The sequence below is a fragment of the Gossypium hirsutum genome, chromosome A10, assembly GCF_007990345.1.
Source record: "Gossypium hirsutum isolate 1008001.06 chromosome A10, Gossypium_hirsutum_v2.1, whole genome shotgun sequence".
Taxonomy (NCBI): domain Eukaryota; kingdom Viridiplantae; phylum Streptophyta; class Magnoliopsida; order Malvales; family Malvaceae; genus Gossypium; species Gossypium hirsutum.
In genome coordinates this window covers 6,410,330-6,428,740 of record NC_053433.1, presented here as the reverse complement: position 1 = coordinate 6,428,740, position 18,411 = coordinate 6,410,330, and the positions used below count along the sequence as shown (strand labels likewise).

At 31.8% G+C, this 18,411-nt stretch overlaps 1 protein-coding gene and 1 non-coding gene across 2 annotated transcripts; both read right to left on the bottom strand.

The window, feature by feature from the left end:
* Nucleotides 1–11,855: 11,855 nt before the first annotated feature.
* Nucleotides 11,856–15,078, bottom strand: LOC107920144 (eukaryotic initiation factor 4A-14). The gene is made up of 5 exons (XM_016849680.2): nt 14,868–15,078; nt 13,650–13,719; nt 13,417–13,523; nt 12,841–13,271; nt 11,856–12,743 (listed from the first exon to the last, which is right to left on the bottom strand). The coding sequence occupies exons 2-5, from the start codon at nt 13,715–13,717 to the stop codon at nt 12,108–12,110; spliced, it is 1,242 nt and encodes a 413-aa protein (XP_016705169.1). The 5' UTR covers nt 13,718–13,719; nt 14,868–15,078; the 3' UTR covers nt 11,856–12,107.
* LOC121208810 (small nucleolar RNA snoR98) lies at nt 13,899–14,009 on the bottom strand. The gene has a single exon (XR_005903933.1). It is a non-coding gene; the product is annotated as a small nucleolar RNA snoR98 (small nucleolar RNA).
* Nucleotides 15,079–18,411: the final 3,333 nt, after the last annotated feature.

Below are 18,411 nucleotides of genomic sequence, written 5' to 3'. Positions count from 1 at the left end.
TCTAAACTTTACAGCATTTTATGAACCAAAAAGAAAAATATCACAGCATTTGATTTTATGAATTTTTGTGGAATTGTTTAATGATTGTACTGTTCTCGCTGTTGACAGCAGAGCTGTTGCGGGTCCAATCTGCTAAGAATTCATCAATTATTTGCAAGAATGACAGTGTATGTATGACACTGTAACGTTTCATATACCTTGATTAGTTCAGTTCAATAAATTAACCAAAAAATCAGTGACATTATAATACCACCATTACTCTCCCTTACTCTATTCTCTATTCTAATGTTCCTTCTTACTCTCCCCGGTTAAGTTTGAATTAGGTTTGTTAAAAGAGATGAGATGAGGTGCTACATCAACAATCCTGTAAAACAAGAATTGTAACTCGTGGAGTAATAAGGACTTTTTCCACAAATCATTGATCGAGTATCCATGACAATCACTATATCCTCAATTTGATCAACATGAGTAATAACTTTATATTTAACTCGGGCGTTAATACGCTGTTTATCTTCAAAACTGACAAGTGATTAATCTTTTTTAACCTACATTTTCTTGTGAGATATTCTTCATGTTTCATGGCTTGTTGGAACACCTTGAGCAACATGCGGTGAAACATAACAATTTCTTTTAAGATAATTGAGTAGCTCATAACATTGAGGCCTAATGTGACCAAACTTTACCATTCTTCTTGTTAATTTAATGGGTGTGCCAATTTCCTTGGCTCTGAAAAAATCAACAGATTAGGAAGCTATTGCAACATATTGTGTAACATGTTTGGAGTTATTTCGGCTTAGATCGTCCTGCATCTTGTATCATTATAGTCTAATGTGGTCAATATTTTCATGGTAGTAACGTGTAGGCCTTTTTAATTTCCTTTCACCTATTTATGGAGGAGGAACAATCTGATCTTTAGCTTAAACAAAAATAGACGGAGAACAAGTTTCCTCGTCATTACCAATGTAACCTAGGCCTCTGTGACATGTTTTAGTTCTTCCAACAACTAATATTTCATCAAAATTTTCACTTCTGAAGCTCAACTTCCTAAGAATCTCCTGAGTAGCAGCAAACACTTTTTGCACCTCTTTTGGTTCAAACTCTCGGTCAATAAGAAATACATCTTTATTTTTTTTTTCATTTAATCTCTAATTGTCTTTCTTTAGAGTGAAACTATCAATTTGAGGATCTTATTATTTTACACATTAGGTTACAATTTTCCAACAACTTTTTTTTATCATATCGACAACATCATTATAACCACCATTATCACTAGACTTGTTCATGCCTAATTCGAAGGCCTGCTCAAAAAGTGGGAGGTTTTGGATAAAAATATAAATTCGAAAAATGAGTTTGGACAAAAAAAATAAGGTTCATTTTTTGAACGGGCCAGATTTTGGGTAAGCTTTTTGGGCCAATCTAGCCCAGCTTGACCAGAATTTGCAAAAAAAAATTGTTCCTATTTTTTTATTGTTTTTTCATTGTTTTACTATCATTTCGCTATTATATTGTTACTATGTTGTTATTATTATTTAAATATTGTATAACTCTTATTTTATTATTAATTTGCTAATATTTTAAAGGTATTTGTTTGTTAAGTTATACTTATCTTATTGTTATTTAAGTATATATATTTTTAATTTTTTTCCATTTGTTGGAAAATTTTTATTTTTAATGTTTTTAGTGTAGTTGATGCATTATATTTTTTAAATTTATTTTTATATAAAAATAATATAAAAAATATTAATGTAGGTCGAGTCCGGCTTGGGTTTTAATATTTTTACCTGGGTAGGACTTGGGCAAAAATTTAAGGTCATTTTTTGGGCCGAGCTCGAGCCTAGAAAACATGCCTAAATTTTTTACTTGGCTTAACTCGACCAATGGACAACTCTAATTATCATCATTATTGCACTCCTTTGAATCTGTCTCAACAACTATTGCAACACCCGAAAGTATCAGAAAGGGCTTTTGCGAGTATATCCGCCAAGGACGGTACTAAAGAGGTACTAGTAAAGACAGCACAATAGACAAATATGTTTGTCAAAACTACTTCTCTTTGAGAAAAATCTATTACGAGTATATCTGCCAATAAGTAGTTCTATGGGGAACCTCCATAAAGGGAGATCAATAACTAGAATGGTAAATTAGATAACAATCTGCTGGAAACTATAAATGTTGGATCTAGTGCCCTAAGTGTATTACTTTCGTCAATATGCACTTGTAATTTTTCGAACAAATTGGTTAATAAAACAAATTCATTAATTACGATTAATATACTTTGCATTACTGTCCTCAAATGATTTTTGCATGCAAAGTAAAATGAAAGCAAATATTGCTCATTGATTATCTAATGTTTAACTAATACTAAGCAGTATTATGTGGTCAGATCGTAATACGAAAAGATAGATTGTATCAGTAGATGAACTTAAACATATCCTTAGTCTAATCAGAAGTGAGCAAACCAATTGAAAGACTAATATGTCGTCTATCAAGTTCAATTGGAGAGATGCATTGTCTTGGGTATCGAAGCGAATGACTCCTAGAAGATAAAAAAACTAGATGTGACTGACAGTGCATCAGACAAGACCCAAGCAAAATAGATCCTAAATATGTTTATGGATTTATTCACTTGTAACATTCATATTGTAATGTACCTAAATCTTGAGTGGATTGTGGATTATGCATGCGTGACTTGTACACTTTGATGTAAGTAAAAGCCTGAGTTTAAATAGATAAGGAATCAAAAGCTGGTGTGTTGGGTGTACGACTTTTTTAGTATGTAGTGTTATTCACAACAATAGAATTCATAGCCCAAAACATGGGTAAATAATATCCTCTCATTGGCATTATATGGTTGATGAAAAGTAAACATAGTCAGGGATCATCTGTCTTTGTGATGGATGACTTGATTACTATTTGATAGTAATTGACTTTTCATTAAGGAAGATGTAATGGTTACCATGAGATAAAATAGGGTCATACTTGGAGATCGGATATTATCCCAAAGAGATCAAGGATATCCTATGAGGGTAACACACTTATGACAAGGTCATTGAACAAGCACTAAATAATTGCTTTTGTCATGAATTTATAATCAATAGGTGAAAAGTCGAAACTTAATTACAAATCGTTTGAGCCTCAACTACATATGTCCAATTGGTCTCTCCGCTATCTCGTTGAAATCATAAATGAATTGCGTGTTTGAATAGAAATGAATTGAATGAATAGAAAAAGAGAAATAGTTGTTTCAAGAATGATTATGGTCTTGTTTGAAATGAAATCATTTGGAAATGAACGTAGGTTTCCAAAAATGAAAATGAAAATTTGCAATTCTACATAGGGTTACTTAAAACACTATAGAAGAATGAGTTTATATTTTTGGACTGTTTTGAAGCCCGAAAATAAAAATAAATAATTCAGTCATAGTGAACATGTTGAGTTGTGACATATTGAATAAATTTTCTCTAAATTTTACTGGGGTAAAATTGTCAAAATTTTACTAGGGTAAAATTGAGATGAGAAAATTATTTAATATGTAGATATTAAAGTTTATTTTAGGAAATAGAAAAACTGAACCGGGTTAGATCATTAGCTAGGCTTGCTGCCCCCTATATACTAGATAGACTAGGATATTGTTCTTCTAGTGAAAATAAACTTCTACAACTCTATAAAGGTTTTACCTTCTCTTCTTATAAATAGATGGCACTGGTAGAGCTATTTACACAACTTTTGAGAGATTGTTACTCTACCGAAAAATAGAGAGAGTTTATTTTCAACTTTTAAATATATTTTTGGCATAATTGCAAAAGAAAAAAGAAAAAACCAATGTTTGGGGGTTTTTGGTTTTGTGCCATTGACATTTTTTTATTGACACCTTCAATGTTATGATTTTTTTAGAAATCAACCCAATTTTAATGGTAAATGTGAGTTGACTGTTAGTCAAGCGCCGATCAACAAAATAAGCCTATGTGGCACGCCACATAAGCACGATGACATCATCTAAAAAAATTGTTTAACAATTTTTTTCATTTTGTTTCATTCTTTCTTCTTCGCTATTTCTCTCTTCCTTATTGTTACAGTAAAAAAACACACACACACCCCACCACCATTTTCATGCCTACACCTGTATTTCACTCTCTCAAATACCCATTTCAACTCAATATATTTGTTGGTTGCTTTTTAACTGAATATATTTGGCTCTAAAATATTTCTGGGTTTTGAATTGTTCTCTGTTCAATTGTTTCTTCTATTTTGTTTGACAATGGTTTGCTTGGTTTCTCATACGGGAAGACACTTGCAGCAATACGATGACCTTAGCTATTGCCAAGTTGTCGGGTGAGTCCTCTTTTCCTGTTTTGAAATGTCTGGAAATTTGGAATATTTGGGCTTTTTTAAAGAAATGGTATTTTGATTCTTGAATGAAGTTGGTCAAATGGGTTTTCTTTATTTATGCGAAAGCTCTTCCTTTTATGGTCTTTTGAGCCTTTTTTCCTACATTTATGTTAATGGATTTTTGTTGGTTCAATTATATTTCCATAATAGGCTATGATCTTTCTATCGAAATCTTGATTCTTTTGTTATCTTAATGAACAAAGCAAGTTGTGAAACTCAACTAACTATGATTAAAAATGGTACTCTTTAGATTGAAGGGTTTAGGAAAATTTTAGCCATTAATGATGACATTTTAGTAATTAATTTTTCCATTTATTTAGAATCATAACTTTCCTTTCCCTTGAAGATAACTTAAATGTCTTAACATACAGTTTCTATACATTATTGGTTTAGTGAGAAAATGAACTTTTGATCTTAGGAAATCTTAGATTTTCTCTCTTTCTCAGATTTTTAGATGAAGAATGTTCTAACCAAAGATATTGTGTGGGTTGCCAATAGAGATTGGGAATGGAGGGGAGTGAAGTGAAAATGGGTGTTTGGAAAGAGAAAATCTGGGAAACCAGTTAGAGGGGAAAAGAGAAGAAGAAAGAAGATGAAAAAAATGAAAAAAAAATCGTTTTAATGATGTCACTGATGACATCATTGTGATTATGTGTCACACCACATAGGTTATTTCGTTGACCTGTCATTTGACTTACGGCCAACTCACGTTTACTATTAAAATTGGACAAATTTCAGAAAAAATCATAACGTTGAGGGTGTCAATAAATAAATAAAAAGGTCAAGGGCACAAAACCAAAAGCCCCAAAAACGTTGAGGGTTTTCTTTTTGCAATTATGCCTATATTTTTCTAGAATAATAATATTACTAGTTTCTATTAAAGAAGAGAGAATTTTCGTTTTCACCCCAAAAGGAAAACGTTTTCTAGTTCTATATTTTGGTTTAATTGGTTCGACCCCACACTCGAAGCAGTTCATGATACGAGAATAAAGGAGAAGATCGTTTGGTTGAAAGTTGAAAAACATCAAGGATCCGCTTATCCAAAAACACAAGTATGTCTTCAGTTAAGGTTTATTGCTATAAATATCACAAACCGGGTCGATTTTTAAAATTTTAATTTTTTACTGTATAAGAAAACTATTTTCAAAGCGTATTTTTTTCCAAAAATAAGTCAATCAGTCTAATGCAGATGGACATATTATGTTGTAAAATCAAGGTATCACAAAAAGGGCAAATTACATAGAAGTAATCTCAAACAACATTCCAACCTGAATGAAGAGTAGAATGTTAGTTTATCCGCCAGAGTTAGGGTAGACAATGGGCGATATGTGTATGGTGATCTACCGTAATTTGGTGTAGCAGATTAAACTAGTTTTCACATTTAAGGAGCTTGAATCAAGCATTTTTGTTATGTTTAATTAAGTTTCTTTAGTTTTACGAACATACAATAAAATGTGCAAATCAAGTCTTTTATTAACCTTAAGGGTCGAATAAGGCTTAAGGGAGAACTAACGTACTTCGTGAATATGCAGGAGACCATTAGAAAGCATTTCGAGCCAATACTGAACGTTATGTCACAACATGAGAGATCCAATATCGCAACATAGGGAGCAGAATAGAGAAAGTAAAAAACTATCTTCAATGTCGCGACATACCCTTGAAGATGGCTGTAGAGGAGAATATTGGTTGCTATGTCGCGACACAAGTCTTGGTGTGTCGCGACATTGACTCTGTGACGAGAATAAAATATGAAGTAAGGGTGTTTTGGTCTGCACAATCGAGCTTAAAGCTTAGGAACATTAGCTAACTTAAGGTTAAGGACAACAAATACCTGAAGACTATAAATAAACCTATATAGCACACGTTATAGACACCATTCTATTAGCTCAGGTTCTTTTCTTAGATTATAGGTTTGTTTTATTATTTCTCTTAGGTTTTCATAGTCTAGTTTATTTGTTTCTTCAAGAGATCTGATTGTAAAGCAAGATCAACTTCTGTGGATTCATATTATTCAATATCAATCAGGCTTTCTTAAACTCTCTATTCCGCTTCATTTCTCATGATCAATTTTTCCATTCTTTCCATATAGTTTATTAAAGCCATGAGGAACTAATCCTTCTATGGGGGATTAGCGAGTGGAACTAATCCTTCTATAGGGGATTAGCAAGTGGAGGCATGATCTCTTAACTATTTTGTAGGGTTACTCAACGGATCAATTGTTTGGAAAAGGAAGAACGTGAAACAAACCCTAGGCTTGACAACTCTAGGAAGTCATCAATGCGGGAATTAACCCAAAATTGGTATTACCCATTCGTGAACACCTTTACCCAAGCTAATCTGGACTGTGAGGTCGTAAGATAAGTAATTCTTGTCGACTTGTGTTAGTGGAAGATCGAAAGATCCTGCTAGGGTAGCGACTAGTTGGTTGATGAAGAACCCGAGACGACAGTTAATTGGGATTGCTGAAGCAAGCTGATTTGATTCACTTTATTTATCTCTATCTCTTAAAACTTTAATTTCTTTTTATGTTATTTTATTTTATTATTTTACAAACTCTAAACATATTTTTTTATTTTACTCTCGTACTATAACTGACTTAAAGTATTAATTAGATATTTAATTGTTTAGGTTAAGATTGATTTAGTACTCGCCTCCCTTGGGTACGATCCTCGAAGTACTCACCTACTTTGTTATAAAATCTATATTACAACTTGACCCATATACTTGAGGATACCGCCTCGTAACTCTCTATTTTATTGCAGTATTCACACTCTGGACGTTAGTATGTCCTGATGTGGTCATAAGGACAAGTGAGAATTCACCAGAATTAGTTGAATGGTCATAAGCAAATCAAGTAACGATCGCTCAGCGATCATTCCACCATTAAGGAAAGGTGAAAGGCTAATAGGATTTAGACACTCTAGACAAAACGAGATCATCTACACGAAATAGGGAGTAATGTATGTTGGGTTCTTTTCTATTTAAACTTTGTTAGATGGGTTTATTTTTGTAAAATATGATAAAGAAACTCACTATGCTCATTCGAACTTATTAGGGGTTTCGACCTATGGTTGTGGGATTCGTAGGATCAGGAACTTGATGAGGGACGAAGCCAGACCATGTTAGATTCAAGATCATCATCAGTAGGGTGTCATGCACATAGGAAATGGGTACCTTCAGAGGCTTTGCCCCGGGGTTGATTGTAGTTACCTTAAAGTTCAGATTGGAAATAGGAAAATTTTACTTTAATTTAGGGGTTTTGTTGTAAGATATATATACATTATTTAAATAAGTTCATCTTAAATTCATTATGCTTAGAATTGGTCCTCGGTTTAAATCGGGTCCATTTTTTACACTCCTTACCCAGATTCGATGATCGGGTCGGGTGAGGGTGTTACAATTTATACCAAAATTACTCAATCAAGGCACTTGCCCTCAAAATACAAAATAAGACAATTATAAACTTACTGAGTCGGGAGTCATTTGGTGGATGCTGTAATAACATTCTATTTATTAAAAATCTACTTGTACCTACGTATGAGAAAAAAAATTTGTATGCTAAGTGAAAATACTTAGTAATATTACTATGATATAAGGCACAACAAGTAATCTTATACACGCAAATATAATTAATTCATATAAATTTTCAAGCCATTACATAAATACACATGAATTTCATGTGACCATGCACTTATCAATTACTCATGCTAGACATTTATTCATTAAACTAGGCTTAATCTTTACATATATGCTACTTGTATAAAACCATGTTTGTATCTATTTAAGCATGATTCAGTATTACCATTTCAATTGATTCCAAGTCTATGAGCTCATTTATATTCAAGTACTCATTAGTTCATCATCAACTCAATTCAATATATCATCCTGGGCTACCCGGTAATGATGACTTACCACCTTGAATTGTCGGGCAACGATGGTTTCTATAACTTATCAATTATGTCATCCCGAGTTGCTCTGCAACAATGACTTAACATATCAGATTATCCGTAAACGATAGTTTACCACCCTGTATTGTTCGACAATAATGGTTTCTATAATCCATCAATTTTGTCATCTTGGGTTGCCCGAAAATGATGAGTTACCACTTCAGATTGCCCGACAATGATGGTTTACCACCCCGAATTGCCTGACAACGATAACTTACCACCTCAAATGCACAACAACGATGGTTTACCATGATAGTCAGATCCCATAATATTTTAACTACATCCAATTATCATCTATCATAACATAATTCTATTCGATTTGATTCGTATTAACTATCTATTACCAATTGAATTTGGAATTTTTGTTCTATTCGATTTAGTCTTTATCCCAATTACAATCTCGATTTCATTAAGTAAATTGAAATTATCGTCAATGATATATCTCAACAGTGTATGATATAAATTAACTTGAAATTTGTAGTGATTAAACAAGCTTTGAATTATAGAAATACATGCCAGGAATTTCGAGCTATTCATCGTTGGCTTTAGCTTTTCCTTTCCCTCTAGAGAAATCCGAATCAACGTTAGCTACGGATTAACATGAACACACAATATCATTAATACTCAACCAAATTCGCACTCAATTGTCATTTTATAAAAACTTTATATTTTATTCAATTTAGTCCCTAAAATCAAAACGAGCATAACTTTCAAATCTAAGATTCAATTTACAAACTGACTTCACTTTCATCCATAACAAACCCTTTAATCTATATTTCTATTCATTCTTCATAACAGTTTTACACTTTATTCACTTTAGTCATTATGTGTAAAAATTAATAATCAAACTTTACAAACTAGTCTTTTTTTACATCCAAGCTTAAAATCTAACAATTTAACACAAAAAACTCCAATAAATCAACAATGGAAACTTTTTAAAACTTTATTAGTTTTACAAATTGGTACACGGGTTAGCTAAATCAAGCCCCTGGAACCTCAAAAACATAAAAATTACAAGAAAATAAACTAATTTGAACATACCAATCAAGGCCAAACCTTCAACTGTTGCTTAGGTTTCTTTCCTTTTTTAGTTTCAACCTAAGGAGAAAGAAGATGGTGAAATGTATTTCTTCCTCTACTATCTTATATATTTTAAGCATTTAAATTTTAAGTTGTTTAACTTTAACTAATTTTAATTACCATCAACGAAGAGACAAGCACATTACCCTCCACTATGCTATGCTTTAACATGGTCTATTTGTTATTTTAAACCTCAAGTTAATTGCAATTTAAGTCCTCAATTCATTTCCTATTTAAAAATCTATAGCGTTAAAACTTTTACAATTTAGTCCCTAGGCTCTAATTAATCACTAATTCGGCAAAAATTACCTATCCAAAATTCAATTCACTTGTATAATAAATTTGTCCATATTTAATAATATTTACAAGTTCAGTTTACAGAAACGGGACCCTGAAATCACATTTTCTGACACTATTGACTTTCGGGTCGTTACAGAGTCGAAGAATCAATTTTTGGATACTGAAACAACTTCTCAAATTCCTGAGGATCGCCTATACCTACGTACAGTGAAAATAATCATACGCTGAACAATAAGGCTCAGTGGTAAATTTATAATTTAAGGTATATAAAACATAAGCATTGGCATTAAACTTTAAGCTAAAATTTGTAATTTGCACATAACATCTAGCCAATACATAAACTAATTGTCAACCTTTCCAATATCAAACAAAGAACATATCCATTATTGTATCAATGCCAAAATAACATATATATCCAATTTACCACGAGTATGACCAATTCCAACCTACCTATCAATAGCCAACCACTCCTTACATACCAATTCAATATTAACCATGAATCAAACCAATTCAATATTAACCATGAATCAAATTCTTTATAACATATCATCAACATTATATTACTCATGTATTATGATACACAATTCATTTACTTTGTTGTCATCCTATTCAACTCATTTCTGGAGTTTATCAACTCATTTGCATTCATTCGGCCCTCAGGGCTCACTTTTAACTAATTTACATAATTGTCAACATGTTTCCATTCATCCCAAATAACATGTATACATAATTGGTTCAAAAGGCATCATATATTACCAAATTCACATCATTTACCAAACTTATAATTTACAACCTTTATTAACCTAACTCGGACTCGAACAAATACTTGGATCATCCAACCAACACACCTAACTGGCACCAAAGTGCATCATCAGATAAACCAAAGTAAGGTAACTAGCACGTAATATGCATACTGGCGTACAAAATGCATCTTGGCACAGGAAGTGCATGCTGGCACACAAAGTGCATCTTGGCACACGGAGCGCGTATCTGGCACACAAAGTGCATCCTGGCACATAAGCTTGTAATCCCGTACACAACTCAATCCTATGACATGTCAATTATATCTGACACATCCTGAATAGTAATAGGGTACAAATATTCAATTCATTTACAACTTAATACGATTACCATTTATCAATTATATTCACAATCACAACCAAATCAATTAACATATCACATAAGCTTCATGCCATTCAATACATTTTCTTCCAATCTCATAGCACTTAATCATATTCTGAGTAATTCATAATATTTTACAACTTATTCAATTTAGTTCCTCATTTCGACAATTCACAATCAAGCTTAATTCAATGGCTTTTATTATCACTAGGTACTCACCTTGATATTTCTAAATGTAGTTAATATGAAGATGCAATCAATTAAAATGAGCTTATATCGTAAATGTGCAAACCGTGGTCTCGCATCACTCGCCGACAACTCTCGTTTTTTCTTTTCTTCTCGAAGTTTCCACGTTGATTTTAGCTAGGAATAATCACAAAACATATAATTTTGTGATTTAATGAATATCAAATCCTTTAAACTTCTCCCTTTTATCTCTTGATAAAATTAATTGTGATTAATTCAAGATATCAAATACTACATACATTAAAAATATTTAAGCCTATCAAGTCTAACTTTTTTAGCATACATTAATCCTTTACTTTATTCACGAAAACTACCAAGAAATGGAATGGGTAACAGTAAATTATGTTGTCATTGTATAGTGAAACGAGGTGCAAAAGGCAATAGTGCCAGAGTGTATGAATTATTTGATAGAGAATTCAGGACTCAAAACTTTTCCTTTTTCTGTGTGCAACCTTTCGCTTTCGAAGATGGATTGATCCCTCAAGGAAATATTTCACTATTATTTGCTAAGAGCTGCTCACATGCTTGCCATGTTATAAATTTGCAGAGAATATTGATATTTTTTGTGGAAGGGAAAAGCTGCCCTAAGACCGTAGGCGCAGAGCGAAATGCAGAAAGATCATGAAATAGACCCGTTGTTATTTAAGTAATGGACAACCATGTGCACCAATAGGGTTTTAGCAAAATGTAAGTTCCCCCTTGTGTATATAGCTTCTTTGTATTTGCATTTGAGCCCATTGGAAATAGTTAAGAAGACGCCTTCTCCAAATGTATGAAATGCCTTCCATGATTTTATATTATAACTAGAAAATGATGACATACAACTCAAAAACCCTACTGCTGCATAAAAACTAGAAATAACATATTAAACCCACCACAAAGGAGTAGGCAAAACTGGATTCAATGGTCAGATATGTTTAAGAACATTTAACTTAAGACGCTAGATAGGGAGAAAAATAAGAAACTTGCCAAAACAACAAAACACCTTGCCTCAACAATATTCAAAAAGGGTGTCTAATCTCATCAAAGGAGATCAGCAACGTTTGATGGCAGCTCCTCAATGACCACATTATAGAACTTTTGGATGTCAAAAAGCATCCTCTCATCATCTGTAGTCACAAAGTTGATGGCCACACCTTTTCTCCCAAACCTTCCACTTCGACCAATACGGTGGAGGTAGTTTTCTGGTTGAGTAGGCAGATCATAGTTTATGACTAGAGAGACTTGCTGCACGTCAATACCTCGAGCAAGGAGATCGGTGGTGATGAGAACACGAGATGAACCAGAGCGGAATTCACGCATGATAACGTCACGAGTATTCTGGTCCATGTCTCCATGGGTGGCAGACACTGTGTGGTCACGGCTTCGCATCTTGTCAGTTAACCAGTCGACCTTACGCCTGGTATTCACAAAAATGACACTCTGGGTAATGGCTAGGGTCTCGTAAAGATCACACAGAGTTTCAAGCTTCCACTCTTCCTTTTCAACATTCACATAAAACTGCTTGATACCCTCCAGGGTTAGCTCATCACGCTTTACCAAAATTCTCACAGGCTTATTCATAAATTTCCTAGTAATCTCGAGGGCCTCCGGCGGCATTGTGGCAGAAAACACTCCAACCTGAATCTTGGCTGGAAGCAGCTGGAAGATATCATAGATCTGAAAGAGATAACAAAATTATTAGAGCAGAAAAATATCAAAACCTAAGATTTCAAAGTTCATTTGAATGGGAAGATAACATGATGAAAAAACAAACCTGATCCTTAAAACCACGGGAAAGCATCTCATCAGCCTCATCCAAGACAAACATCTTGATATAATCAGGACGAAGTGACTGCCTTCTCAACATGTCAAAGACACGACCAGGAGTACCAACAACAACATGAACACCACTTTGAAGAATGCGCTGATCCTCACGAACACTTGTCCCACCAACACAAGCATGGACCTTAACACCAAGGTAATCACCAAGTGCTCGCATGACCTTCTCAATCTGTTGTGCCAACTCCCTTGTGGGTGCCAAAACCAGAGCCTGGCATTGGACTACAGCATAGTCAAGTTGCTGTAGAATTCCAGAGCAGAAAGTCGCTGTTTTCCCAGTTCCGGATTGTGCCTGTTGAATCACATCAAGACCCTTGCAAAATGGTACAATTCCTCTTTGCTGAATGGCAGAAGGCTTCTCAAAACCTTGAATGGCGATTCAGCATAAATTAGCAAAAATGGAAACATAGAAATATTATTTTAGTTTGAACAAATGGCAGACTATGATATATGAAGAATTTATGAAAGCAAATTACAAACTTTATGATTTTCTTTCCATTGTTTTACATACCATATGCATAGATACCCCTCAGAAGGTTCTCTTGAAGTCCCATTGCATCAAAACTGTCATAAACTTCATCATAACTTGTGAAAAAGTCATCTCCATCAGTCTGGAGCCTGTGAGTTTTGACCACATAAACATCACCAAATGGTAAAACAAATATCATTTTATATGTATAAAGCATAAATAGAAAAACAGGCAAAGAGAGAAAAGCATATATCAACTACAAACAAGAAACTTACAGCTCAGTCATTTTCTGGTCATATTGACGAGCATCAAATTGGGATCCTTCTGGTGCCAAGCCTGCCATGACTGCAGAAGGAAGAAAAAAAATGAAGCTATTGAGCGTAGTTCAGCCCACAAAGTACAGCATTTCAGTTTAAGAATATAACAGGATACTGATAAATAAATCAAGATGCTGCCAACCATATAAACGCCAAAATTTATAAAACTTCAATCGCAATTAAGGTCAATGCCTTTCAATATTGACAAAATGTAAAAGAAGAGCCAAACTTGCACTCCATGTGAAGCAGAGAGCAAGCATTAACTTCTGATTTAATATCTGGAGAAGATACAAAGGGGCAGATGGCTATCTGATAATTGGATCGCAATCCTCCATCAGACACCACATTGTCCACTTCTCCAATATTCCACTCGGAGCCAGGCACTTAAAAAGAAAACTGTTTAACAAACTCTTATCACCAAATCTTTAAACATTACAGCATATGACACATGCTGAACTGAAGACACTTCTAGGGAACACATAATCATTACTCATCTGTTAATTATACATCCATTCTGATGTTAATAATCCTAATCCCAGGCAACTTACTGTAACAAACCCAAATCCAGATTTCAGCTCCAACAAAATATCATACTTGCTCAATCTCAGCCGTAAACTTAACCATTATAAAACACTTCCACAAGTAATGTTTTTTCCTTTAACAAATTGCATTAATTTTATAGTGATTTCAACCCCAAAGCTGGAAATTTCAAATATAACAGTTATGATCCATTCCCAACCAAAAAGGAAAAGAAAACAAGTCATATTTTTTTTCTTGAATAACAGACGCTCAGGTTACTATAAACTTTCCAAATTCCTACCATTTGGAACCTAATAAAATACAAACCCTTTTATTCCTTCTATTACTATTCAAAATCCAGCAAATTTTTTTTAACTTTAGATAAACACGTATAGCTAGGCTAGTCTAGCTGAGCTACAAACTTATTAAAATGTCAAATCAAAGAAAAACTACCGTGAACTGATAAATCTCAAAACCAGAAACCCAGAAAGATAAAAAGAAAACAGATCAAGCCCAGATCCCATACAGTAAAACGAATCCAATAAACATCAAATAAAACCCAACAAAAGAAAAACATAGATTCAACAAAAAAACCAATCAAACACAAACACCCAAACAATACAAAAAAAGAGAAGAAAAGAGGGAAAAAGGAGCAACCTGGAAGAGTAGGAGCAATAAAAGAAGAGAGTGTTTAGAGGGGTTGTTTGGATTGAAAAATAGAGACTCCTCGGATCTGCGCCGTGGAGTTGATAGGCAAAGACGATAGCGAAAAGGCAAAATAACAATACAACAAATCTTAGGTGCTTGGAATTGTTCCTCTTTTAGGTTTTTATATAACCCTTTCAACTTTTTTTTTTTGAATAACCCTGGCCTACTCCTACTTCACATCAAAAACCCTTTTCGTTTTTCCCCTTTTTCCCTTTTTGCCCTTCCTTGTTTTCCATTATTCTGTTTATGTCCTCAGTTGAGTTGGATTGGCCTGTTCTCTTTTTTTTGGGGAACTCTATGTCCAAATTTTGATTTAAATTTAGAACTAGTTTGGGAATGTTTTTGAAAAGTACTTTTGAAAAGTGTTGTGAAAAAGTATTTTTGAGAAGTGCTTTTGAAAAGTTTGGTTTAAATTTTGAGTGTTTAGCATTGCTGTTAAAAAGTGCTTTTGAGAAATAAAATGTCTATTTTAGACATATTATTATAAAGTAACAAATATGTATTTAAATAATATTTAAATTAGTTAATATTATTATATTTTAGTAAGAATATAAAAAAATTATTATAACTTCTTGTTAATATTTTAATATATAAAATATAAATTTTAAATATTTTTAAGCAATAAATATTAATTATTTATAAAATTTAATTAGAATATATAAACTATATTTTAAATATTTAAATATAACTGTTAAATATTTGTAATTAGTATTTTAAAAATTATTTTTTTATTTTTAATTAATGATTTTAACACATTTGTAATTAAGTGCCAAAAAAAAAGAAAAAGTACTATGGTATTGGAGGGGTGAAAAAATAATTAAGCATTAAAAGTGCTTTTGGGAGAGGAAAAGCTAAAAATTTTAGCCAAAAGCAGCTTGTTCTACACAGCTTTTCTTCCAGAAGTGTTTTTGGAGCCAGAAGTGCTTTTGAAAAACAATGCAGAACTGACTCTTACTCCAATAAACTCGAAATTCTACTTATTACTCGTAAATAAATAACAATATATCAAAATTTACTTTGTGTAATTAAAAATATTAAATTTATTATTTAAATATTTTCAAATTATTTCGAATTACAAATTATCTTATTTAACATTCCATTTGATAGAATCGACTAAAACAAAATTAATTATTAAGTTGTTTTAGAATATTTAAGTGTATGTGGTTTCCCTAAAAAAAATTGTATGTATTTGATTAAATTTTAGTTTAGTTGAAGCTGCTGTTATTGTAACAATTAAAATTGTGTGGATTCGAATGTGTCTAAATAGATATTATTTTATAAATTAAGGATTTAAAATGAGTTTAGGTGATAATAAATATAGGTGAGTAAAAAAATTTGAAAGACAACCTAATATAAAATGTTTGGACAATTAATGAAACACAAGTTAAAAATAGTCGTGACTCAAATCGAATCAAATTCCTTTTTTTTAATTTATAATTATTTATATTTTTTGATGTAAAAAATATTTTATTTTTAAAATAGTGAAAATAACATAAAAATTTTATATATTTTTTTAAAAAAAACATATAAAAGTTATTGGTTGTTTTTATTTACTTGAAAATTTATCTTTTAGGAATATTTATTAAAAAAAAAACTAGTTTGAAACTTTACCATGTGATACCTATAAGTCATAAACAAAGTTCATTTTGTCAAAATAAATATAAAAAAAATTGACATGAAAAATCAAAAACTAAGCCGCAAGTTATGATAGACGGTTCGAAAAAAAAAAAAACTTGACCAAGCTAAACTGATCTCACCTCTAGTAGTTGCAATTGTATAAAAAAATAAGTATATGTTCGAGGCAAAATTTTCAAATATATATATCAATATGTGATACTTGTACTTTGAGATTATCCAATATGGTACTTGAACTATCAAAATGTGTTTTATTATGGTCCATGTACTTTCATAAAATGTCAAATGTGGTACTTATATTAAAAATTTCCCATGTATTACCTAAACTATCAATATGTGTTTTATTATGGCACTTCTTGCTCATAACGTAAGTGAATTGTTAAACCAACCAATGAAATTTGACAAGTAGATTTTTTCCAATCATCAAATCCACATGAATAATATAACATTATGTAAAAAAACTAAATAAAATTTAAAAAATTAAAATAAATAAATAACTAAAGATTTGGTTAATAAAAAATACTAAATATTAAACTTACATGAAAATACATGTACTTTCATGGACAATAATAAAATTTTATTTAAAAACCAATTAAAAATATTATTTCAAATGAAAAACTCTTTAGAAAATATCATCATTTACTTAAATGGAAAAGATTACGTTTTTGTTGATGTAAGTTTAATATTTACTTCTTTTTTACTAACCATATGCTTAATTATTTATTTTTTAATTTAGTTTTTCATATAATATTGTTATATTATCTATGTGAACGTCATGATTTGGGGAAAGAATTCTACATGTCGCCTGTTCATTAGTTGATTTAGCAATTCACTAATGGTGTTGACACTAGGTACTATAATAAAACACATCGATAATTCAAGTACTATATTATACATTTTCAAAGTACAAGTACTGCATTGAACATTTTATGAAAGTATGTGTACCATAATAAAGTACATATTGATCGTTGATAGAATTGGGTTGAAAAAATTATTTAATTAAAAAATTAATTTATTTAAATTAATTTAATAAATAATATTTATTTAAGGAAATAGAAAAATATGTATTTGCTAGATTAAATTATAATGTGTGGGGCTAAAATTCTAGGAAACACATATAATTAAACCTAATATAGGAGAACTTCAATCCCCTTATATTGAATACAAGGGGACGACAAACCCTAGTAAAATTTAGCTAGGGTTGCCACCCCTTTCCCTAATAATATTAGATTTTACTATTATATAAATATTTTTTAGTTCAACCAGGATTCTTCAAATTCTCTCTATAAATTGATGGCACTAGTAGGGGTTTAAAATAGATCAACACAATAAAAGAAACACAAGTTTCACATAAGTTTTCTACATTGTTATTCTAGTAAAAAGTAGTGGAAAATTATTTTTAGAATAAATTATATTATCTAGGAATAACAATTTTACCAGTTTCTATTAAGAGAGAGATTTATTTTCCCACTAAAAGTATAGAAAAATTTTCTGGTTTTGTGTTTGATTCAAAATTGTTCAAGCCCACACTCAAAATAATTCGTGGTACGGGAATAGCGGAGAAGGCCGATCAATTGAAAGCCGAAAATGTCTAGGATCTGTCTAGCCCAAAACACAGGTGTGATTTCAAGAAAAAGTTTATTGCTATAAATATCAAAAACCGGCTCGATTTTTAAAATTTTATTTTTCTATTATGCAAGAAAACCGTCTTCAAACCGAATTTGTTCCAACAAATATCACTTCAGTTAAACTCTTTTTCATAATTTATGAACATAATCAAGTATAAATTCCAACATATAAATTCTATGTATGTCTTTTTCTACCTTGCTTCAATCTTTTACTACTTGTTTTCTTTTGT